Source organism: Ursus arctos, unplaced genomic scaffold, assembly GCF_023065955.2.
Source record: "Ursus arctos isolate Adak ecotype North America unplaced genomic scaffold, UrsArc2.0 scaffold_16, whole genome shotgun sequence".
In the NCBI taxonomy this organism is placed as follows: Eukaryota; Metazoa; Chordata; class Mammalia; order Carnivora; family Ursidae; genus Ursus; species Ursus arctos.
In genome coordinates, this window is record NW_026622830.1 from 56,310,224 (window position 1) to 56,337,122 (window position 26,899).

The 26,899-nt window shown below is 44.9% G+C and overlaps 1 protein-coding gene across 7 annotated transcripts in view; it reads right to left on the reverse strand.

Moving 5' to 3' along the window:
- Positions 1-26,899, reverse strand: part of LOC125281997 (focal adhesion kinase 1-like) — a 97,158-nt gene that overhangs the window by 11,595 nt on the left and 58,664 nt on the right. For 3 of the 7 annotated variants that reach the window (XM_057312924.1, XM_057312923.1, XM_057312925.1), the window contains one exon: positions 25,475-25,701. In XM_057312924.1, the coding sequence (XP_057168907.1) occupies positions 25,475-25,669 (195 nt within the window). In that variant the 5' untranslated portion in view covers positions 25,670-25,701. Of the gene's footprint in view, positions 1-13,057; positions 15,443-17,687; positions 25,702-26,899 lie in introns of those variants that run through there. The other 4 variants (XR_008959547.1, XR_008959548.1, XM_048215899.2 and 1 more) reach the window with 3 other exon arrangements.

Sequence of the window (26,899 nt, forward strand, 5' to 3'; positions counted from 1 at the left end):
AATGTTAAAACCCATGCCCCTTCAAGAATCTCTACTTCGTATTTTCACATGCACAACCCTTACAGTTTAAATTTCACATATATGCTTTCAAATTAGATTTGATGAAGAATAATGAGAAGGTGTAAATAAAATGTTTTTTGCCTTCACGGCACAAAGATGTCTCAGAAGTTCGGTCATGAATACAAATGGCTAACAGACACATGAAAAAATGTTCAAAATCATTAGCCATCAGGGAAATTCAAATCAAAACCACACTGAGATACCACCTTACGCCAGTTGGAATGGCAAAAATAGACAAGGCAAGAAACAACAATTGTTGGAGAGGATGTGGAGAAAGGGGATCCCTCCTACATTGTTGGTGGGAATGCAAGTTGGTACAGCCACTCTGGAAAACAGTGTGGAGGTCCCTGAAAAAGTTAAAAATTGAGCTACCCTATGATCCAGCCATTGCACTACTGGGTATTTACCCCAAAGATACAGACGTAGTGAAGAGAAGGGCCATATGCACCCCAATGTTCATAGCAGCAATGTCCACAATAGCTAAATCGTGGAAGGAGCCGAGATGCCCTTCAACAGATGACTGGATTAAGAAGTTGTGGTCCATATATACAATGGAATATTACTCAGCTATCAGAAAGAACGAGTTCTCAACATTTGCTACAACATGGACAGCACTGGAGGAGATAATGCTAAGTGAAATAAGTCCAGCAGAGAAAGACAACTATCATATGATTTCTCTCATCTATGGAACATAAGAACTAGGATGATCGGTAGGGGAAGAAAGGGATAAAGAAAGGGGGGGTAATCAGAAGGGGGAATGAAACATGAGAGACTATGGACTATGAGAAACAAACTGAGGACTTCAGAGGGGAGGGGGGTGGGGGAATGGGATAGACCGGTGATGGGTAGTAAGGAGGGCACGTATTGCATGGTGCACTGGGTGTTATACACAACTAATGAATCATCGAGCCTTACATCGGAAACCGGGGATGTACTGTATGGTGACTAACATAATATAATAAAAAATCATTAAAAAAAAAAAAAAAAAAGTTCGGTCATGAGAAGTCTGCAGTTACCTACTTGGCCCAAGCTACTTCAGAACTGAATTTAGATTGGAGTGAGGACTAAATGGAATGCAGAATTTAGAGCACCCTCTTGCCAGCGGTGCAATGTCAATAATGGATGCAGACAAAACTTTCCATATAATAAATTAACAGTTTACCCAATAAAGGTAAAACCACATCAGTTTAGCATTATCTCACGTGCAAAATTTACAAGCTTTGTCAATCATATCTAGTCTTACAGTAAGCACTGGCGTCCAAGAGCTTAAAACATTGCTACAGATCAGGGCCTGCAAAGTATGGCCTGTCATCCAAATCCAGCCTGCCAAGTGACTTTCCTAAATAAAGTTCCCCGGGAACGCAGCCACGCTTCTTCGTTATGTGCTGTCCATGTCTCCTTTCTCACTACAAAGACAGAGCTAAATAGCTGTAACAGAGTCCGTGTGATCAACAAAGCCTGAAATACTATGATCTAGTCCTTTACTCTATAAAGAATATGACCTCTATCCTCAATTATATGACCGTAATCACTTGAACTCAAATTAAATGGTTAGAAGTACCTTCCGTGGGTACAACAGGAACGCAACAGGGCAACGTTAACGGACAGACTCGGGTAGATTTTTAAGTCCTGGACTATTATGATAAAACAATGTTTTGTCAGCATGACATATACAGTATAGGCTAGAAAGGGATGACACAGCAGGTGCGGGGCTCCAGGGAGCATGCTGCTAACCACGGCCAAAGGAAAAGGAGGGAGCAGGAGTGCGAAAGCCCCCTGCATGGCTTGTCCAGGGATGGCTCACTGGAGGAGCTGGAGACGAGAAGCACGGGAGGGCTGAAATTAATACGCACACAAGGACACGAGCCCCGTTAAAGAAGTGGTCAAGTCATGAGGAGAAGCTGATGTTAGGGAAGAAAATAAGCTCAGCTCTGGCCTCGTCATCATCAAGACACCACTAGAAAGTCAGACAAGGTCACCAGGGGGCATTTTAAAAGGCAAGTGTGCAAACAAGAAGCAAGGTCCAGACAAAAAGCTTGAGTGAGAGTCTCACGCCACATGGCTGCTGGCTCCGAGCCTGAAGGAAGCAAGTGTGGACTTACAACGAAGAGGCTCAAGCCCAGAACTTGGTCAATTCTTGGAATCTGGGGTCAAAGAAAACAGAGGCCAGGAAATGAGACAGAGAAGACACAGTCAGGGAGTGAGAATATTACACTAATATTTTCTTAAGTCCAACCTTTTTATTCACTAAAATACAAAATACGTGAACACCTCCAGATTGCTGTGGATTACACTGGGACTTTCATTGTTGGTTGATTTTTCCTTAATGACAGTCTCAGAAGTGAAAGGGTTCATCGCTATCTAGAAGTCTTGCCCCTCCTCGGAAAGCTCTTCATACTGCGCATGCACCGGTCACGTGTGTGCACAGGGCTCCTCCCCTTCTCCCCACGGACCACAGGTCTCTGCCATTCAGGGGCCTCACCTTCTGTGCGTGTGCCCAGACTCAACAGCTAGTCCCCATCACATGCACACACCCACAAAAGAGCCAGGCTCTGTCTCCCAGGGCACCGGTACCAAGATGCAGGTGGCCAGTGGCTCCAGCCCACACCACAGGTCTGCTGTCTTCTCCGCTGCACCGCGGGTTCTGTTTCCTCTGTCAGAGCTTCTCCACAGCAGCACAACTAACATTTGAGGCCTGATGTTCCCTGTCGTGGGCGAGTGCAGGCCCTGTCCTATGCCTGTAGGATAATCACTGGCTACTACCCACTAGAGGCCAACAGCATTGCCCTCTCTCCAGTTGTGATGACCAAAAATGTCTCCGGACAATGCCCCTGGGGGGGCAGAGCCAGCCCCGGTTGTAGCTCAGGGCTGCTAATCGTTGCCCGGCCTCTGGTCTCTCTCTGCCATCTTCTTCCGCACTTGCACCTGCTTTCTTGTTTGTACTTCCCCTCCCTTTTCACTCACCACAGTGGCCACCACCAGGGTGCTGTACCAGCGTCATCCCTTGCTTTCCCCTTATTCCCCTCCCCACCCAACTTTTTCCTCTTACGTCATAAAAACCTCAATCACACGTTCATGCCATGTGTGTTTGCAGGGAAAGTACAACCATCTGCAGAGCCTCCACAGAGCTCCCTCTGGCCCTTGGGACAACACCGGCCTGGGGCTCCTCTTTGCCATGTTCATTGGTTGATGAGTATTCAGCAAGAGCTTTCTTCCCACCTACCTCTGGGTTTCAAGTTTCTTACCGACACGTGAGGATATTTTTGGAATGATTTGCTCAGATATAGAATTTCCCCTCCACATGTAGGAATTTTACAAAAACAAAATCTTAAAGAATCATACACAAAATCACAACACTCCGCATGAGAAATTAAAAGCAGGATTAGAGGGATCATTATTCAGTCCAGTAATGTAGCCCAACTCATCAGTAGTATTTCTTGCAGGACTATGCGCAAAAGAACAAGAACAAGTCTCTTCAATTTCATGAACTTATCACACACACACACACACACACACACACACACACACACACACCTGCGTTAGCAGACGTCAACTATCCGGGAGCTGAAGAAGCCACACCAATTCAAAGTCCCATCAGCCTGGGGTGTTCTGGATCCTCTCCACCCCCACCTCCACCCAGCATTTCTCTTTCACCGTGGTCACTGATATTTACGGCAGTAAGTGTAGAGAGGACTGGGAACACCCTCATTTGATGACTGGCCATTTTGGAAATCTCCTTTTGTGAAACACCTGTTTTTTCTAAAGAGTTGTCATTCCCCCTCCCCAACCCCCATCTGACCTGTAGGCATGCCTTACATATTCAGGGCACGAGGCCATTGTTAGACTCCTATCTTCTGCCACTCCAAGACCTGTCTTTCACTCTCTTGGTGGTATCTTGCAAAACTTATTTTAAAAATCTTTTTATTTTAATGTTCTCTTTTGAGGAAGAAAGTTCATAATTTTTATGCAGCCCTATTTATTCGTTTCCTTTTTAGGAAATTCTTTTAATGTTTTGTTTATAAAATATCTGCCTACCCAAACGTTATAAGAAGATCTATTTTTTCTAAAGTTTTATTACTGACGTTTAAAAAAATGTAATAGGGGCGCCTGGGTGGCACAGCGGTTAAGCGTCTGCCTTCGGCTCAGGGCGTGATCCCAGTGTTATGGGATCGAGCCCCACATCAGGCTCCTCCACTATGAGCCTGCTTCTTCCTCTCCCACTCCCCCTGCTTGTGTTCCCTCTCTCGCTGGCTGTCTCTATCTCTGTTGAATAAATAAATAAAAAAATCTTAAAAAAAAAAAATGTAATAGTCTCACAAGGAAAACATGCAAACAAAGTAGTAAATACAATTCTTTTGGTTCAGTTAAGGGTGGAAAAAATGCAAGGTACACACAAGTTCTGCTAAGAGTCTTAAGTGTCCATCTTCATTAAAATACACAACTGCCGAACAATGAGTTTCCCTTCTACATCTACTCAGAGCGAGGTCAACAATTTACTGCAGATATTCTGCATGGGGCGGTCATTTGTGGAAGCACACCAGAGTTCATTTTGAACCGAGGACTTACCAGGCACTTCACATGCACTCTCTCCTAAGCCACGCAGCTGTCAGAGAACAGAGTGCAGTGAGCCACGCTTGGCAGGCCAGGAATCGGTGCTCTGCAAGCAGCAGCGGTCGGTCCCGAGCCACGCCTGGCAGGCCAGGAGACGGTGCTCTGCAAGCAGCAGCGGTTGGTCCCGAGCCACGCCTGGCAGGCCAGGAGACGGTGCTCTGCAAGCAGCAGCGGTTGGTCCCGAGCCACGCCTGGCAGGCCAGGAGACGGTGCTCTGCAAGCAGCAGCGGTCGGTCCCGAGCCACGCTTGGCAGGCCAGGAGACGGTGCTCTGCAAGCAGTAGCGGTCGGTCCTGAGGCTGCACGCTCAGGGTCAGACAGGACACAGGAGGCTTTCACTAGGAATGTCATCTCATTTAATGATAAGGAAACAGACTCTGGATCAAACACTGGGCAGCCTGGCTGCACATCCCTGCTGTGACCAGCCAGCACCCTGATGATGCTGACGATGGCCTCAACGGACACATCATGACTACTCAGGGCCTGACAGTGATGGTTATGAGGACGTGACCCACAGCCTCCTTGTAGTCAGCCATGGGCCTGACAGAAGCAGGAAGGATGTGGGCTCTGCACCGGGACCGCCTGGGCTGGGACTCTGGCTCCGTGGCCCATCCACGGTCTGCCATCGCCTCTCTGCACCTTGGTGTCTTGGCAAGGTTGTCGGGAGCGCAGAACACCGAGCACACGCACCGGCACACAATAATCGCGGGCTCCACGGATTACTTATCACCCTAGTCATTACTCCACAAATACTGACTCCAGCACCAACCCCATCCTAGGTACAGCTCCCGGGGTTGGGAAGACCCAGTGAACAGAACAGGCAAAGTGCCGGCTCTCTAAAAGTTTATATACAATTTGTGGTGAAAGTCAGACAGCAAATACACAAACATCCGTGGGGTGGCAGTAAGCGTGACAAAGACAAATAAGCGAGTTAAGGGTGAATAACAAGTGATGAAGCATTATTCCACACAGGGTAGCTGGCAGAGGACACTCTGATTCAGTGACATCTGAATGAAGATCTGAGGGGAGGAAAGGAGTCGTTCAGTCATGTGCAGGGACAAGAGTTCTGACCTGTTGGAAGAGAATGGGTGACAGCCCTGAGGCTAGAGGATGTGTGGGAAGGCAAAGGCAGCTCGAGCCCAGAGCGCAAGCACTGAGTAGGAGGGCTGCAGGGAGAGGTAGGATCGGGAAGTGGCAGATCACAGAGGGCCCTGCACGTCCTGACTACGGAGCTCGGAGCACTGGGAGCACAGCAGGGTCGTCACAGGATGTACGTTTCTCAGACCAGGCAGGTGACAGTGTGTAGGACAGACAACAGGGCCCAGAGGAAGAAGCAGGAGGCCCGGAGGTGAGCACAGTACCCTGGCTGAGAAGTAATGAACCAGGTTAGTATCTCACCCTGTTTTCACTGATGGGAAAGACGCTTCAGGGCTTTAGGTAAGTGGCCCAAGGTCCCACAGGTAGGAAGAGGCAGACAGGGATTCCTCTGCAGCAAGTACATGCACAAATGCCGCGGAGCAGAATGAAACTAAGAGAAGGCCCCTGTGGCTCAAAAACAGAGGAAGAGAACTGACCTTACGCTTGTGCTGGCAGGCCAGCTCTTCAGATCGTGGGAAGGATTCTGGTCCCTGCTTCAATCGGTACAGTCTGGCTTGTCTGTCCCCCCACAGCCCTGCTGAACTGCCCAAGGTTGCCTGATCTAATCGCATTCCATCACCCTGGTTCAGTCCTTAAACCACAGCACCCAACCCCCACAGCCTACTCGTCCACGAGTGCTGACATCCCCACTCCCCTCTCGTCCATGAAACTTACCATTCTCCTTACCCTTCCGTTACTATTCTAAGAGCCTGGCTGCATCCTGAGACACATTTCCACTATTCTGCTGTCTGCCATTCCATGGATTTCTGCATAGCAGCTAAATATAACAGGCCCCAAATACATCGTCCTTTTGCTTCTTCTAAGAAATAACTTCCTATTAAGGCCACTGACACTAACCTCCTCAGTCTTACCACCAACAATGAGCACCAAGATATCCATAAGCTAATCAACTAATGGCGAGGTGGAGTAGGAAGTGTTTGGACAAAGAATCTGTTAACCTTGATACTGAGAAGGGTCAGCTAGCCAGTCTGTGTGTAGTGAAATAAACAAACCACCATTTCCAGAAACAACACAGATATTGTTGTTTCTTGATGGGTCCTGCAAATAATGTGGTATTGGACAACTCTTTCTTACAACAGACTTCCATTTAAAAATCCTCAAAGAAGGATAGAGATAGAAATTCATCATTAGGCAAAAATTACAGCAGTAATAGCTGTAAGAATCATCAATAGTACTGAGATTAATGGGTGAAAATCAATGAGAAACAGAATACCTGCATAGTCTCAATATATCCCCCAGCACGTACTTCTAATTACAAAAGAGAAAACAGTAACTTCACGGTGGAGAAACCTGGCCAGCACCTTAAACCAAGTGATCCAAGTGCAAATCACCTGTAAAAAGGAGTCGCCTCATCATCACAGACTTCCCGATAAGCTGTGCTGTGACGGCTTCAACAGCCTGGCTGTCGTACTCTTGCCAACAACACGCAACGTCAATATAACCATGAAAAAAACCCCAGACCAACCCCAATTGGCAGACACGGTACAAATAACCAGTCACGATTCTTCAGAAGTGTCAAGTTCATGAAGGACATAGACAGACTGAGGAACTGTCCCAGATTAGAGAAGACTTAAGGAGACCGTGAACAGCCACACGGTATCCTAGACCAGGAAAGGGATGGTAAGTGGGACACCTGTGGAAATCTGAGTAACATCTGTAGATCAGTTAATAGCACTGTATCCATGTTAAGTTCCTGGTTTCAATTACGTACTATGTTTATGAAAGTTTCAACATTTTAGGGGAGCGAGGTGAAGAGTATGCAAGGCTTCTGTCAACTATTCTTCCAACTTTTGATACATATTGAGAATCAAAAGAAATTCGCAGACTGATTGTTCCATAACCGTGGTAACAACACCCATAACACCCACCAGAACCGCTCTCCAACCAGCCTCTCTGGAGCCAATCTGTGGCCGCAGACCCACTGGACACGGACGGACACTGACCTATCTCCCTGGTGCTCGTATCTGGTGCAGAAGCATCCAGTACATGTTTAACACCAGCAAACTGAAAGTCCATCCTCGTTTTAAAGGTATCACTTCCAAACCCGTCAGAGCGCTCCTCTCTTTGTTGTCTTTCTGCTTTAAATCTCAGCAATGCAGGATTACAATGAAAGACTTACTTTTAAATGAAGGCATGAGCAGAGGCAGTGTCATTTCAAGGTAACACAGGAAACCATGAAGCATAAATGAAAGCTTCCTAAACTATCATTATTCATTTTCACTTGTCATCTTTGAAAAATGGCACCTTTCCTCTATAAAAGACTTTTTCTCCTGCCGAGGTCTGAAACCAGTGGTGTCCTTGCAGAGCGAGGGGCTGCTACACGGCAGGGACAGAGCAGCGCTAAGCAGGACCGTGTCTTGGTAACAATGAGGAGGGTACTCTGCACTTGCTCGGCAAAGCCCCACAACACTTTCTCAAAGGCCACACGAGCCATGTCTCAGACCTGGCCCTCGAAGCCCTGGATTCGACATCAAAAGGACTGGACCATTTCCCCCAAAGCTCAGACAGTCTATTTATACCTGACTAAGCCAAACAGACCACTCTACACAGGTGACTCCAGATACCCAAATTTAATTACCAAAATTTGGTTCATTAGAAAGATCTAAGTGCTAAACTTCGAAGTTGAAATCTGTCTGGTGGAAATCTCTCAAAACTGCAGGACACTGTTTGCTGCAGTATCGATTAGGACGGTATTGTGACGTCCTGGGGTGTCTCCCTTATGGAGACTTGGGGGGCAAGCTGCTCCTCCCAGAGAGGCTCTGGATGACTTCCCTCTGGTCCTTTACTTACATGAGCCACATTGTCTTACTTAACTGATGTGTTCCCAACAATATTCTTTTAGGGTTTTTTTCTTCACTTTATAAAAGCTTATCATGCTGTATGTCATCTTCTGGGACTTACTTTTTTTTAAATTAAGGTAAAATTCACATAACAAAAAATTAGCCTTTTTATAAAGTGTACAGTTCAGTGGTACTTAGTGTACTCACAACACTTTCCTGGAAGACTCAATTCTGCCACGAAGTTACGTAGCTAAGATTCGTCCATACTGCTGCACATCCCTACTGTTCGTCCATTTTCACTTGCATGACGTTCTTGCAACTCTAGCCCGGAACAGACACCTAAGAGTCTCTCAAGGACAAAATCTGCAGTGGAAGTGCATAGAGTGGGCAACGCCCGATTTTCAAGCTGTTCACCAGATGGCTGTACCCATTTACCTTCTCACCAGCAGTGCAGGCAAGAGCCTGCTGGAGCCACCGCCTCTCCACTGTCAACAACTTACTTTTGGCCACGCGGAGAGTGGCAGACGGATCGTGCGGCCCAGATGCCCATCTCCCTAATGGGCGAATGAAGCCGACAGTGGCTGCCTATGATTACTGGCCAGACTTGTGTTCTCTTTATGACGATACCGTCGTGTTTCTGGCCCATTTAGTGAATTGTCTGCAATTTTCATATCAACCGGAAGAACTCTTGACACCGTCTTTTGTTCATTACATATGTTACAAATATCACCTCTCACTTGCAACTTGCTTTTTGCACTTTTAAAAATATACCTTTTGATATACAGAAGTTCTTTATCTTAATAAAGTCAAATCTGCTTTCTTTCCATTGATAGTGAACACTTTGGGGGTATTAAATCTTCCTACTGCAGGACCAGAGACACAGTCAACTCTACTTTCCATTAACCTTTTTTCTCACTTGATCCATCTCACATGGGTGTCTGTGTATTATTTGAGGTAGGATCTAACTTTGTTGTTCTTCCCACAAGGAGAGCCGTTCATCAAATCAGCCCTTTCGTTTCCCCAGTGGCGAGTCATGATGCCTCTGTGAGGTCACACTGCCTGCCTCAGTTACAACCCACTGTGTTCTGCAAGCTAGCTCACAGAGGTGTTTGAAGAGCTGAGGACTCAGGAGAGCACGCTTCTATCTCAGGATTACTGGACCATATCAACAGAGCCTATAGCAGAGAGTCCAAAAAAAAAAAAAAAAAAAAAATCTATGTTCAAAAACCTCCCGAGAATGGAGATTGACATCCAATTATTCTGGTGAGTCCTTTGACTAAGACCTTACTTCTCAAAACTAAAGCCAGGCGTGCGGCTGCCCTCACAAAGCCACCCATGAACTGAGAAGACGCCTGCTAGCGAGGAGAAAACACTATCAATCGTTCATTTCTTGTCCGTACCTGTTTTACACAGGAGTAGACAAGAAACAGCTGAGTACATGGACTCCACTCTCTACCCTCCACCAGTGGAAGCTGTAGGATGTCAAAGAAGCTGTTAATAAACCTCTCAGAACAGCAGGTTTCTCACAAGTAAAGTGGAAAAAGGTGAGTACCCACCCACTTGATAAAACTATCATAATAAGAATTAATTTTGGTAAAGTAAGCCAAGTGCTTCGCACAACGCCCTCCACATAGTAAGCAACATGTATTAGTGTGAAAACACTGCAACGGACACACACTAGTAAAGAATACACGTTACTATTCCACCATACTGTGTTTCCTCTTACTTGACACTCTCATCACCACTAATTCACTTCTCACTTAAAAAGTTTTTACTGGGTGCCTACTACTTACCAGGCACAACTAGCTAGAAATGAGGCACAGATCAGACAGTAAGACCAAGGCCCTGTGGGAGAAAAGTCATCCAGTGGATCGGCAGTGGGCCCTACAGACAGAACGGTTGGAGAAGACCACAGGAAGAGGGGAGAGCAGAGCACTCGCCCTAAATGATGGGAGGTCCAAGCCATGCTGGAAACAGCAGGGGAGCACATTCACCAGAGTCCCAGCAGGTACAAAGACTCCAAGGAGCAATACACACTTGGCTTGTTCAAGAACCAGTAAGAGAGCCATGTGGCTAGGGTGGAGCAGGTGGAAAGTTCTCCAAGATAAAAGTCTGTCCCATTCACCAGGCAAGAAAGCTGGCGGCAGAGAAGATCCTGACCCAGTACTTTTGAAAAGGGAACACTGAAATGTCAGAGTGCAAGCCGCCGGAGTGCAGGAAGGGGAGTGAGAGCAAAAGGAGATGGGGTTGAGAGATGATCAAGACTCTCGAGTTGGCTCCACGGATGATGAGGAACTACTGGAAGCCTCTGCAGAAATGATTTACATATTTCCCTGGATGTGTATACTTTTAAAGACTTTTCAGCAAGTCCTATGAGCTCTACCTTAAAAAATCCTTGTATAACTGCTTTTCACTCCTTCTATTACTGCTTCCGCAAGCTACCAGCTTTTAGGATTTTTGTCTGGTTAGGCAAAAACTGGTTTATTGGTTTCCTGTAGGTCTATTGAATGAAAGTGTGATTTCGATGCCAAACGCAGGTCTACAGAGAAAAGAACGAGGAAAAAAGGTCACTGGAGCAGCCCCCAAATTTAAATGCTAAGCAGAAGACAGTGAATGGTCAGTAAAGTAGGAGGGTTGGGCACACAAGAGGTGAAGCACAGAACACTGTTAGGTAAGAAATGACTGACAGCATCAGCTCCTACAGGAAGGTGGACTGGAGGGCGAAGGGGAGGAGCCCATGGGAGGAATAGAACAAGGCAGCAAGCCAGACCCTCAGCAAACTGGGAGTTTTACTTGGAACCATGAACTATTTAGGAATGTGTTTTCAAACTGATTAACACATTGCCATGTGCAGGCCTCTGTATTTCCATGTTAAAAAGGATAGTGAAAATCATAATTTAAAAATTGTTTACTATTGTTTGTTTTCTTTTTAATTATTAGGAGAGCTAAGTTTTAATCTTTTATTACTATTTTTGCTTTATGTATTTTGAGAAATGTCTTTAGAAACTTACAAGTTTAATAGTTCCATCTATTTCTACTCTTCATAAATTCTTGTGAAATGAGCCTTTTATTACTATGTGGTTGTTCTCCATATCCCTAAGAATGTTTTTCTGTCTTGAAACTTTTAAAACAGGATATTAATAAAGCAATACCAATCCCCTCATCCCCCTGGTGAGTAGGTAGGAAAATTCTTCTATTCATCCATCCATCCTTCTCCTATCTATCCATCCACCCATCTCTCCATCCATCCATCCATCCATCCATCCTTCTCTGTATCTATCCATCCACCCAACTTTCTATCCATCCATCTACCCAACACCCATCCATCCATCTCTCCAAACACCCATCCATCTATCTTTCTATCCATCCATCCTTCTATCCATCTATCTATCCATCCATCCCCTTCTCTAACTACCCATCCACCCACTACCCATCCATCTTTCTATCCATCTACCCATCCACCCACCATCCACCCACCCATCCATCCATCTTTCCATCCATCCATCCATCCATCCATCCATCCATCCTTCTATCCATGCATCCACCCACCCACCCATCCATCCATCCACCTGCCCACCATCCATCTATCTAAATAAAATTAAACAGAATAGAATGCCTCTGGATGAAAACCTTAGAATTCAGTGTTCTAGTGAGGCTGGGTATGGTTTTGTGAAGTACATATGTAGACCTATATGTACATAGTTCTGAGACACGCACATGTGTATGTGTACCGCATCTTAAGGTAAAATATTTCTTCCTGTAAGTCACATAAAAATGTCTTCAACATCACTGTTTTAGATACCTGTCATAAAGAGCAGATAGCTGGACTCTATTTTTTAATCACACACTAACAATCTCTGACCAGTTACTGTTAGTCTGCTTGAGCTTATTTCCAAAGTCTAGTCTGTGACTCCTCTTTGTCCTGCTTTCCAGTCCCTTCCTTCTCTCCTTGCTGTGGGTCCCTAACACCTACTCACCCACATATTATTTAGCTTATAAAATCTACTTCTAATGTTTCATGGCTGTCTTAATATACAATCTTTTTATTTTTTATTTTTTTAATACATAATTTTAAAACGTGGTTGAGAGCTACAATTCTGACTACCTCTCTTCTGACATGCATCCACTATTTGGGTTCTACTTTTTTAATATAAAAAAATCAGTTCTTATCATTATTTGTTTTTAGAGCCAATGCTTACTTTGAACCACCCAATTTTTTCCCTAGTACTCCTTCCTGTATCTGAAAACCACTTCGGAAATCACTTTTCTTTCTCCTGAAATATGTTTGTAGGGTGGCAAACTCTCTGAGGAAAGTACCTCTGTCACCCTGCTCTTGAATGGCAACTGAATCTGACGAACAAATACAGGTCGCCAGTTACTTTTTCTCACCACTTGGAGAGAAATGTGGAGAATTGTGAATTTTTCCCTGGTTGCTTTTAGCATCATCTCTTTTTCTTTTGTACACTATTTGACTATAATCCACCAAAGTGTAGATTTATTTCATTAACCCTGTTTGGGATCTTACGTTAGTCCTATACCTGAGGACTTCTGGTATTTGCCACTTCTAGAAAATTCTCAGCTATTGCCATTATCTCTTTGGAGTATTTCTTTTTCCTCTTTCTTTCTATTCTCTTTGAGAGCCCTGCCCAGAAATGGGTTGACCTTCTCATTCTTCATGCTACATAACGTGCTTTCATACCTACCACATGTTTATCTCTGTGGGCTATCTTTTGGGAAAATTTTCTCAGATCCACACTTCTGTTTACTAATTTTTCAGCTATATCTAATTTGCTGTTTTATCCATCCAGTGGTTTCTAGAACTTGTGTTTGGTCTTTTTTCAAATCTACTTGGTTCTTTTTAGAATAGTCTCCTGTTTCTTACTGACACTTTAAGTTCCGCCTCCTTTGGCATGCATGGACAGGCAGTATAAAGCCTAACCCTCCCAGAAGCACCTACAGGGCCTACCTGTGCCTCCAGCCTCTTGTCCACACACCTTCACTGGTGCAGACAGCGCACTGTCAGACCACTTCTTGGAGCTAAAACCGCAGCAGTCCTCCTGAGATGGGCACGTTCATTGAAAAAGCCTGCACCGTGAAGTCAGCTACATTCAAGTCAAGCTGTGTCCCGAGCTCTGTCCGTAATTGGAACTTAAATCAAGTTTGTTGCTTGTTTCCTCCGTCTTCACCTTATAAGACTGGGGAGAGCTATGTGACATACATATTTTACAGGCTGCAAATGTACAAAGAGTGCACAGCTGGCCTGGCGCCTGGCTCCAGCCACGACTCGGTGACGATACAGCAGTGGCGGCATCTTCACACCTCTGTCAGCGTCAGGTTCAGCACTGCGTGTGGCAAAGTTCTACCTCGCCCAGTCTATGCTTGCCTTTCTTTTGAGGGTTCAGGCTCCATGAAAAAGAGTAGTGCCCACTCACCTTTACTTGATATCAAGCAAAATAAATTGGCTTAAAAGAACAGAAACAGAGCTTGTATATGCAGAGGTCTACACTCCGCATCTTACTGAGCACTAGGGCTACCGTCATAATGCACTGTGCCTCTGACTTGTCCATATAAATTAAGAAGGAAATAGAATTGTATGGAATAAAAAAACCTACAGGTATTTTTAACTAACTTCTAGGTATTCCTGGCTTTTAAACACTTATTTCATTGACTGGCAAAAGAGCTGGAGGTCAAATCTCTGCTAGCCATTGATGTAACCCAACCAAACTATATTATCACGGAATATCCTGTTAGCTTGTCAGTTCCAGCTGTTTGATAAAGCTGAAAATACAAGCATATTTCTCTGGTAAACTGTAACTAGGACAAGATCGCATTTGACTAGAGATTTATTAACCTCACATGTTTGTTTTTCTTTCCAAATGTGTCTTCTAATCGATTTGGGTGCTGAACTGAAAGTGACCAACACTGAGTACCATCCCCAATCCACAACCACCTTTGTCTCTGTGACTGTGTCTACAAAAATGAGGGTGCCTGCGCACGGGGCTCACCTCCTCTCACACTCTAGTGTTTTACACATATGGTTTCCGACTAACGTGTTGCTCTGCTTAACAGTGGAAAAAATTATTATTTTTTGGAGAGAACCAGAGAAAGGACAATTGTAGAGAATCCTTTTAATTCACTTTCAGTCACAGCAGTCTCACTAAGGTCAGGACGAGTCACTACCTCATTTAATTGTAGCACGTGAACGTCAAGTACACACCCAGTCCTCTCAGGCGAGCCGGAGCGTACCGGGCTCGCGAGCCGTGCTGCCCGTTCATGAGATAATTAGACGTGGTCTCCTCAGGGCTCAGGAAGTCCTGCTGCACAAAAGAATGCTAACAGGACAGAAAGGAAAAGAATGAGGAATTGAGCTCTTCGAGCCGAGGCTGAAACAAAGGAGTCCTGACAAGAGAAGTGTGACTAGCCAAAGGCCATCACCACAGAACCCCTGAGAAACTCAGGCAGTCCAGAGTCGGTGGTGCCACAAAGACAGACGGAACAGAAGTCTAGAAGAGATCACTGGTTAATCATTACCAGCCAATTTTATTTATACAGGAGTCGTAATTACAATCAGTAAGAAAATTAAGGAAAGACGTTCATCCTCTTGTGTGTGATTTAATATGCAAACAAATCAAGTGTGAGTCACGCCAAAGTAGGTATGTAATCTTACTTCCACTCCTCTGGTGGGTGTGCAAGTTCATACTTCTCCCTCACATTGGAGACACCCATATCCAAATGGAGCCAGTGAACCTCCTCTGACCGCAGGTGACTGAGGCGAAATCCATAGCAGGCCACGTGCTTTACTTTGTGACTGTCCACTATCTTCTGAATGATCCCCTAAAACATACCCCCCACAAAAATGACTGTTATAAACAAACAGAAAAAAAACAACTGTATGCTAAAAATTAATGCAATGTGCATTTCTTTTAGTTAGCAGAAATCTTTGGTAAAAAGAGTATCAAGTTAAATAAATTACTTCATTTTTCTCAGGAATCTTTTTTCTCAAATAGTATTTTTATGAACAAGGAAAAGTTCTGAAAAAAACACAAGAGGCTCTTCCCTTTTCATTAGTGATAACCGAGGCACGGAAACGTAACATGCATTTCTGCAGCTCTACCTCTGCGGCACCCCCAAAACCTGACCAAGCGTTCTGGCCGCCCCTGGAGGTCACGTGCTGAGAACTAGACCTAAGGAGGGGGTCCCACTTTCTGAACCCAGGACAGCATACTGGTTTAGACCAGGCTGCAACTTCATGTCATTTCTTAAGAAACACAGTTAGAAACATACAATGAAGGCCACGCTTCTGATAGTATCGATGATGTAGGAGAAGTTACTGGAAGCTGGGCCTACCCAATCTACTATGAGCTCTCTGTCGCTTACAATGCAGCAATCTAAAATAGTCCCCAAACCTAATGCTCCTGACACACGTGCCCATGAGTTCAGAGTTGAAGGCGGCAGGGAAGGCTGCCTCGCAAAGATGAAGCTTATCCTGGGACGAGGGCAAGGAAGCCGTAACCCCGAGTCTTGACCTGTGCTCTCACGGTTGTGGAGGTCTCGTGCGTACAGGGACGTAAATGGGCAGCACATATGGAAGACTCACATGGGAATACAGCAGAGACCATCCGCTCCCTTACGTGAAGGTGTGCTCATGATAACCACTGCACTCTTCTCAACACTTCAGGCCATTCATAATTTTTAATGAGGCTGCTATTAACATGCAAATGACTGCTAAAGAAAATCACTGTTTTTTTAAATTAGCAATTAACTGAAAGCATCATATTACTTGTAATATAAGGCACATCTTAAAAAGTTCCTACGTATACTAAATATGTCTATATTAGGGCATGATGCTGTTGATAATAAGAATGTTCCTATCCCTACTCATGAGAAAAGAGAAGTAACGTGTCCTATATATGCAAAACCTGTCAAGGACCCAGTGTGTCCACTCTAAAGGCATCATCACCTGCCCATGCTCAGCCTCCCCTTCAGACTACTGGATCCCAGGAGAAGGTTGTGTATCAAGCACGGGAGAGTGACATCATCGGGGAGAAAGCACGGACAAAGGACAGGCTGGAGGCGTCAAAGGCAGATGAGCTCTCTGTGGGACAGGAAGGATGTGTGCAGCCTACAGATGTCTGGGTGAAACTGAAGTAAGCATAAATGTCCTTCCTGGCTTTTGATTCAAGGCCCAGAATCTCTGTCAGGCCACCACGAAAGACGCTGCAGGTTGTGTCTACCCAAGGGCACCCAGCCACGGGGCAGCGGGAGCCGAAACCCAGCCCGCCCCCTAGTCTTCACCTCTTGTGCTCTGGGGCAGGGGATCTGCCTAGGGGGAAGAGACAGCCATTTCGAGTAATTCTTTCAGCGGCAACTTCTGCAGCTTCTCCTTGCCAACAACACAAATCCCTGAGCTGCACAGGACAGGCACTGGCGCCGCTTTCGAATTCCCACGAAAGCGCTTTGTCTTCCTGTCCCAGCTCTGCCAATTCACTACCGAGAGCACACCGACACCGGTGGCCCTCACTAAAGCTCGGGTTTTAGCACATCTCTTTACTCCACAGCAGCTCCCTGCTAGCACAGATTCCAGAGCTGCCTCTCTACTGTTAGGGCCGAAGTTTATGTTCACATCCGTCCCCAACCCTCTGTCTCACCAGGTCTATCCTTCGGGGACAAACGGTTTCTTACTGTTGATGTACCATCCACAGTCTGAGAGAAATCCTACCCTTTCTGGATGCCCTCCCTGATGACCCCTAGCAAAGGTTATCTTCATGACCTCTCAAGGAATGGGCACACAGATGCCTACCTGCAGAGAGGCAAGTGTACGGACGCTTAGTCCAGAGCTGTGGAGCCCAGGGGAAAGACAGGCTCCCAACCTGGAGTTTTATGGGATAGATACAGTTTTAGTCCATTCACTTGATCACGCGACCTGAAGACACCCAGTGTGACCTCAGGTTGGGTTCTGTTGAACAAAGAGTTCCCATCCTACAGAACCTCCTCATTAAACAAGGTAGCAACTTTCACTTTCCACTAAAAAATTAAAAGCAATAAACACACAGACATTTCCCTTTATTTCACGTTTTGCTTTTTCTTTATGCTTCCATACTGTGTTCTGTCCTGTTTCTCTAGAACTCCTGAATATCTCACTGCTGACTCAGTTTGAATGGTGGCCAAGATTATGAATACACAAGGACTTCTATATTTGAAGCTCAGTACATACACTCAGTAACTTAAATAATTTTGAGAACCAAATATTTGGTTCTGCATAACTGAAAAATAACTTTGAGGACTAGGTATTTAGTAAGGAATGCATACTCAAAAAAAAAAAAAAACAAAAAAAACCCAAACCCAACATTACTACCATATGGAAAAGTATGCATGTATTATTTCTGGAAGACGTACATTCAGAAAAAGATCTCTAGGGAGATAACAGGACAAGGCTTTATAATTTGCCACTAATGGCAGCTGAATTACATTAAATTTCTCATCCTGGTTTGATGTCCCAGGACAATCCTACCCTACAGTATATAAACCTACACTTTGCTACTCTGAACTATCCCTTTACTCATCTGTATCATATCCCAGAATTTGGAAATATATAATTTTCCTGATTTTCACATGAGATATTCGCAGGAAAAGAATTCTTCTTGAGGATGAAAAGACACTAGCCAGTGCGTACACGAGGCTTCCATCTCATCAGGAACAGAGCACGTAGCCTCAGAGCCATTCTACTACGGGGGGACAGTTATTGTCTTGTCAGCTTCCTTGCTCCGGGGGAGAAAGGGAAGTGGAGGTGCACGCAATTCTGCTATGAACGAGCTTCTAGCTGGCATCGTACACATGCAGCAGCACTGCTTAGAAACAGACGCACTGGGTCAAAAGCTACTTTAAAATGTGACGTTTTGGAAGTATGGCCACCAGGGAAACTATACCAATTATACTTGGCACACAATGTTAGAGACTGTCCTTCACCTCATGCCAATGCTGGGTAAAATTAATCTTAAAGTGTTTATCGATGTGACGGACCATAGAAGGGGGGGCATTTCATTATTATAATTTACATTTCCCTCATTATATACTAGTGAGATGACACTGTACTTTCATTTCTAAAAGTTCTTTTTATGATTCTGCTTGGTTCCACTTGGTCACTTATCTTTCAGACTATGCTCTAGAAAGAAATAATGACCTTTCCACTGGTAGAAAGAAATCCTGCAAACCATTCCTTCATGTTCATCCACTCTTGAATGTTCACTCACTCTTTTGGTCATTTGCATCTAGCCTACATCTGGTGGTAAGACAGCACCCTTAGCCTCCAAAGCCTTAATCTAGAAGGAGAGAGGTGAGCATGAACAGTCTGTGGGGAAGGTGGCAACAAGATAACAAGAGATACTTGCTGTGTCTAGCTGTCTTCTCACAGTGATTTGCAAGATGTCTTTATTCTGAGAGAGATCTAAAACCACACACTGTGTTGTGAACAGTGCTCGTGTCTCTACTTCCCCCCAGGAGTTACAAGTGCACTCATCACTACTGATCTGTTTGTTACAACGTCCGGCCGTTATTTTTCTGCGTCTCTCTTTCAGATGCTCCTCACAGTAAGGAAACCGACAGCTGTTACTGTCCTCGGCTCCTCCTGTGCAGGTCTTTCTGTACCACAAAGAAGGCGTGGAGATCCACACCCTGCTCTCCAACATGAGCGCAGCCCTTCTGTCGGCTCAGCACTCACGCAGAAGTCGGCCCCAACTCGGCCAAGACAAAGCACGCCTGTGTCTATCTGCTCCCTACTGCTGCTGTAACCAATAACCACACACGGAGGGGCTTAAAAGAACACAAACGTATACTTCTCCGTTCTGGAAGATCCCAAATCTGAAATGGGTCTCACTGGGCTAAAATCCAGGTGTTGGAAGGGATGTGCTGCTTTCTGGAAGCTCTCGGCCGGCCTTCTCCAGCTGCTAGAGGCCCCTCTGTGCGTCTGCACTGCAGCCAACCCTTCATCCGCAGTCCCCTCCCTCGGACCACAGCCAGAAAAGGTCTGCGGCTCCTCATCTCCCCCATCTCAAGGTCATCTTCATCTCGGTAACATCTTCAAAGTCCCTTCTGCCATGGAAGGTCACATATACACAGGTTCTAGATTAGGATGTGGACTCTTTAAGGGCCATTCTTCTCTCTACCACAATCGCCATCTCTAAGCATCTAGTGATAAGAGAATTCTTTCTCATGCTCTTACTGTCTCATATTCTTCTTAACACTGCTTTTGAGTCTGTTTTTTTCCTTAAGGATTTTCTTTCTAGTTTCTTCCTGGATGATACTCTCCCTCCATTAAAGGAATAATTTAACTAAAATCTCTGTAGTCCTTTCCTGCACCAAAGTTATCTGAAAAACCATAATCAGTGTTCGAGCTTTTAAATGCACATTCACCCGATCCTCTATCAGACAGAAAAAGTTTACGTTTGAGACACACATAAGGCATCTGTGACACCACCTAGCAGTGAACACTGGAGACCACGGGACTACCACACACTGAGTTCCCCAGGCAGCCCTCTGGGCTGAACTCAGGGAAAACTGCCTGCTGGCTGCCTTCCCCTACGGCCACTAGCCATTCTTAGCACAGCACTGTTCACAGAGCTCCTAACTCCCACAAACTCAGAGAATCCCACACTGTTCACGTGTCTGCCCACTCTGGTCAGCAAGCCGATTTTAAATTGATCAGAATGCTTCTCTCTACTGTTATTCTTCCTACTACCAGCTTGGTTACAATAGTTAGTCCTAATCCAACCAACTCCATTCACCTTTTAGCAAACTACAGGACTGAATTTCTTGTGTTCACTTCCTCTTGCAGGTTCAGGTAATTACATCACCTTCCTCTAGAGGCTCACGACGAGCACTGAAACCTCGCAGTGTACTACGTAGTCAGGAAAGGGCACTGGGCCTGTTAATAAACTTGAAGATAACTTTGAAGGTGACAAGAATATTGTCCAACAACTCAACTGCAACTTAATCTTTAGCAGCATTATATGGTACTTGCCCAGATTTGGTGTCTGGGTAGAAAATGGATTATTCTAGACCCTGTGATTTAAGGAAAATAGTAACAAGGTAGGAATGAAGGTCTGACAGAAGTTATCAGTAAGGACAGGTATGGTTTTCAATAGGTGTAATCTCTGATTATCAATTCAATTTCTTTTACGGTCATCAGTCTACTACTTTCTACTTCTGCAACCAATGTTCCTAATTTACATTTCTATCAGAAGTACTCCATTTCATCTAGGATTCGTGTAGTTACTCCAATGGGGCTCTGTCAAGCACCAGTCTGTGTGCCTGCTAGGCCCTGCTGAAGATGCCGGGGACAATACCAGGAGGCAGAAAGGCCCCTGCTGTCACAGAGCTTACGGTCTAGGGGAAGAAAGCAGAGAATAAAAGAGCAAACAAATCAAGAAACAAGACAATCTCAGCAAGGACAAATCATCATCAAAATGGGGTGATGGGCAATAGAAAAGGTGGCAGAGAGGGAGCTCTCTGGGGCTGAGAGGCCGAGGGAACGAGGGCAGTCACTGGAAATAAGAACAGGCCACAAAGAGCCAGATCCTGTAGGTCCTCGTAGGCTGCTGAAGGAATCTGGCTTTCCTCTGAGAGAAATGGGGAGTTGCTGGAGGTTTTGAGCAAATGACTGATTACAAGACTGGCATGTTAGAGAAACGGCGCAGGAAGCTGAAAGTCAAAGGGAGCAAGCTGGAGGAGAGAAGGTCATGGGGCGCGACAGGGAGAGGAGAGTCAGGGGCTTCTGAAGGACCTGAACGTTCACCCTACATGAGACAGGAAGCCACAGGAAGGTTCTGAGTTGAGGAGTGACACGCTCTGGCTTTCATTTTCATAGGGTCACCTGGCTGCTGGGCTGTGAACAGACTCAGGGGTTCCAGGGGGACAGCGGGATGTCAGGAGACCATGTGGCTCGAAGAAGGTGTCGCAGTAGGGGTCAGATGAAGTGGGTGGATTCTAGGTGCATCTGGGGACCGTGTGGCAGGACCGGCTAACGTACTGGGTGTAGGGCGTAAGCAAAGGAGGAGCAACAGATGATTCTAAGTGTCTGAAAGAAGGGAAGCCCTCAGACTGACACACAGTCCTTTCAGAGTCAGAAGCGTAGAGACGGAGGAGAGGGGCAGATGCAGCTGGGCGGCACACAGGTCCCAAGTTCAGAGGGAGACCAGTCAGAATGAGGGCAGGTGTGGAAAAGGCAGAGCTGGATTAAATGGTGGTCACAGCTTGAAGAGACCAAGAAGATGGAGGAGAGGTGCACGGGGGCTGCACGGAGACCACAGCACGGTGGTGACCTGTGGCCGCCTGCATCCCTACAGCACTTCTTTCTGGGTTCACGGATCTGTTCTATTATGTCTCCTGTTTTCTTAAAGACAGCCTGTGGGATTAACGTTCTACACCCTTATTTCTCTAAAGACACCTTCATTCCCAGTCTTCATGATTGGTAGTCTGTCTGGAAGACTTCTGCGGTACAACTCACTTTCCTGAGCCCTGAAAAGATGCTGTTCCAGTGTTGTCCTGCATCCAGCATTGCTGATGAAAAGTTTGATGTAAATGTCATTCTGTTTCCCAAGTAGGGGATTCCTCTGGTAGAATCTGGAATTTTCTATACACCCTTATTATTCTGAAGTACCACTACAATGTTTCTAGATGACCATTCTTATTCAATATAGTCCGGCATGAGTTAACCCCAATCTGAGCTCTGGAGCTGCCTGGGCCTTGCTACTGACCCGGGGCCAACGCTATGGCCGAGGTAGGTGATGTCTGCCCCCGTGGGCTGCTGCTTATTTAGGGGCAGGATGCGCCAGTCTGCCAGCACTTGGCAGGAATCATGACCGGCGTTATGACTCGCACCTGATTTTGGTCGCATCTGGGCAGCCACACCAGCCAGGTTGAGGCAGATGACGTAGACAGAACGTGCTTACGTGCCCATCTCACAGAAACCCCCCCCCACCGAAGAAGGTGCTGGGCCTCCTCCTACACAGGTGGCCACGTGGGCCAGGGATGGCCTCCGAGTGTCCGAGGCCATGAGGCCTGCACCTGAGACACTGCTTTGTACGCTTTGCCTATAAATGCTGTAGTCCTAGGAATCCTTTCAACAACCATTTAAATTAATTAAAATAAAGTAGCACATATCTGTAAAAGGAGTAAAATTACTAACTGCAGCATGAGAAATAAAACCTCTATAATGAATTACAACAAGAATCCAGATATTTTCTCAACGCCTCCAAAGGTGCTGGTTCTTGAGTCAAGCAAATTACTTTCTACTGAGCACAACTGTCTAGCAGAAATGAAAATGCAAGCTGTACATGTTCCTTTAAAATTTCTAAAAATAAATAAATAGAAATGGGTGAATTCCATTTTAATAACATATTCCATTTAACCTACTATATGTCAAGAACATGATCTTTTCAACAGGCAATCAAAACAGGTTATTAATAAGATATTTTACCTTCTTTTTTCACACTAAGTCTTCAAAACCTTGTATTTTTACACTTACAAGACATCGGCTGAGACTGGCTACGCCCGGGTGTCCACCTGCTGCACACGGTGCCCAGAGCAGGCAGTGCAGCAGGGTGGGGTCTGAATCGAATTATTCAGCTCCTTTGGGTTGTTTTCTAATATTCGGTTACTTTGGATAACAGTAAGCTATCTCTTTTCAGAAACTGGGTGGCCTGGTTTCCTCTTTGCTACCATTATTAAATGGTCTGTTGCTTTCTACCAAGTGCCTATGCTTCCAATCTGAACTCAGCCCCGCACCCATTTCTGCCGGAGGTCACTGGGCCTCAAATGCTGCCACGTTCCTTCCACTGTACCCCTAATGATATATGCCGGTTCCTTTATCTGTAGTGTTCCTTGTGTGGTGCTTCTTGGGGAGAAAGACTGCATGGACATGTGCTTCAGTACTATTCTGTTCAGTTGTGCAAATCCATTACTTTAGAATTAAACTACTGCATTTTCAAATGTTATAGCATTAAATGAACATGAGTGATGAATAACGCCCACCTTCCATCACAGGAAAAGCTGTGGTGAACCAATGCCAACTCAGAGTTCTTTGCCTCAAGGTGAAATCATCAACTGATGGGACCTATTTAATTTCAAACATTTATCAATTACTATGAAGTAAAACCACCTGGTTCTCAGTCACATGGATTTGCTCATATTGATCTTCATAAAGGTCCGACAAATATGTTCTCATAACTTAGGAATGTGAATCTGGTTTAAGTTCTTCTTCACAATATAAATGTTTTCATCTGGTAAGTTTGTAACATTGGCTAAAGGCTTGACATGTGCCCAGGGATCATTGGTTTTCTCCTTGATATGGATCCTCTTGTGTATAGTAAATTTGATACCAAAACACCTTTGTCGTGGAGCCTTTCCACGGTGCATTTTCAGTTATAATCAATCTTGAATGTTTGCTAAATGTCTTGTCAAATTCACATCTCTGAAAGGGCTCCCCTCCTGTACAAATACTCGGAAGTTTATTAAGGCTGATGCAGTGCTTTAAGAGACTTCCTCATTCACTGTAACTGAAATTCACAAAGACTAGAACATATACTAAGAGCCTTCCCATAAGCTCTACATTTGCAAGGTTTCTCTCCAATATGAATCTTCCAATTAACATTAAGGTAGAACACTGGCTGCTGGCCTTTCTACCAAGTGACTCTGTTTATAAAATTAAATATAAAATAAAACTATGGGAAAGCTAGAAAAAGCTATCGAGCTTCATAAAAAGTTGAAGCTTTTTAAAACAAGAGACTACTATATTTCAATTATACCACAAGTAGATGTTAGTACATATTTAAACCCTGAATGAATTATTCACCTTTGAATAATTAATCCACCTGAACAGTGAGTACTGCAATATTATAGAGGTAATGGAAATTACATAGAACTTCAATGTAATACTGTGCCCTTCAATCTAAATTCTGTCAATCCCTTTAATTTGCTTAAAAGTACTTAAGGCATATAAGTTTAAGAGCAGCAGATTAAATAGCTTCATTAGTATAAAAAGAAAGGGGGGAAAAAAGATGTATCTGTTCATCCTGGCATTGGACACTGTCCTCCTTAGAGATGAACACGGAGTAGGCAGAGGGAAGGAAGGAGCAGTTTCTCTGTAACACCTGGCCAAAGTAAACACCTGCTGAAAACTGGCGTCCTGAACTCAGTTGTCTGAAACCACACCGCTACCCTCTCACCCCCCACTCTCAGCAATCTTGGCCCACGAAGCGCCTCTCACCTCTCTTGGCCACGATGCTCACTGGCCGCCCACAGGCTACCACCCACACTCAACATTACTCACACAGGCAACCTCGCCACCAGGATTGCCTTGGGAAGCACACTCTGCACTGCAACTAAGGCCATGGGTGTCTCCTCCCCACCACAGTAGACAGTAAGCTGTATGAGCAGGGACCCTTTATATCCCCAGAACCTTGACAAATGTCTGGTGTGTGGAACCAATCAGTTTTTGAAGAACCTATCCTATCTGGAGTCATGCAGATACCTTCAAAATTCACTTTATAGAAAATAATTTATTTCCTAAGTATTAGAGGTTGTTTTAATTGCTTTGTTCTCTTATGTCCTAAAATGTTAAAAAAAAAAAAAAAAGAGAGAGAAACATCAATAGCATTATATGAATAACATGATTCAGTTATTATTTTCCTAAGATATTTTACAATTAAAATTCTGTCAGTCACATATTAAGTGAATAAATAATATAAAGAAAAAGTTAACATCACTGTAATATGGGAATAAAAATTTTTATCTTTTTTGGTGTGTGCCATTAACCTAGGCCCATGTAACTTTAACGTCCATGAAGGGTCTCTCCCAGGAAAATGCACTTACCCTGACATCGGTAGCATCTCCATGCCTGATCATACTGGCCCAAGCAGCTGGCTCACTGCTGTTGTCAAAATAATGAAAGACCTTCAACACTCGCTCCATTGCCCCAGGGGAACATTCCACTCCGGTACCCAGGTGAGTTGTGGTACTCGAATTTGGTGTGTGATTCAAGTTTGGGTCAAGGTAAGCAGCTGCCATTATTTTGCTAGATGCTATGTATCTGTCATACTCTAGAAGGGGGAAAAAAAAGCTGTCAGTGTACCATATTTGAAATCTATTAAAATGTGGTTAAAATCTATTAAAACATGATATACTGATCCTTATATTAACAACACTGCTCTATGTTCTTCCCCTATGGTCATGTCATATGCAGAAGGTGAGCATCGGGAGAGCAGAGACCTGACTGACCAAGATAATCGCTGTACTCTCCTGCACCCAGAGCACTACCGAATTCACAATAGCATAACAAATATTTGTTAAATTTTCTTAACAAATTAAAAGACCAGGAGTCCTATTTTAGCTCTGTCAAACATTCACCATGTTATCTATGAACAATGTCACCTCACCGTCCACCCTTTTAAAATCACAGCCTTTAAATCTGTGGAAAACCTCACAGGAAAGCCAAATATGTTAATTTTGCTGACTACTTCTGAAAACCTATACATGAGATGCAAGTTCTTTCTTCATACAATAAAAATGCAATGAGTGGTCATGACACATACGAGGCACTGGTGACAAAAACCCCAGAGTTAAAACCAAGTCCTCCCACTTATCCAGTCCCTCAGCAGGAGAGTCAGACAAGTCACAACTGAAAATAAAACGAAACCAGAAAGCACAAACCAACCACTGTCTGGTCTGTCGGTGTGATAGGAAGACTTCCATTTGAATGTGGGGCAATAGCTTGGCCAACATGAACACTCCCACTGAGAAAAGTCAGGTTAAAAACCAGACCAACGGGGCGCCTGGGTGGCACAGCGGCTAAGCGTCTGCCTTCGGCTCAGGGCGTGATCCCGGCGTTGTGGGATCGAGCCTGACATCAGGCTCTTCTGCTATGAGCCTGCTTCTTCCTCTCCCACTCCCCCTGCTTGTGTTCCCTCTCTCGCTGGCTGTCTCTGTCTCTGTCGAATAAATATATATCTTTAAAAAAAAGAAAAAAAAAAAAAACCAGACCAACGTTTGGAGTCCAAGACATTGTGAGGCAACCAGGACAGCAGGGGACATAGGTGGAGACATGAAGAGACACTGAACAACAGCTGCCTCTTCCCAAAGGGCATTTGCCAATTCTGGGCCTTCAAGAGCCTGAAGATCCAAGAAAAAGCCACCAATGAGAGAGAAACCAGCTGAGCTTTTGGCAGTGAGAGACCAAGTTATGAGCATGGGGACCCTAGGACTCTGGTGAGCAGGACAGGCTGGAGAACTGAGCCACAC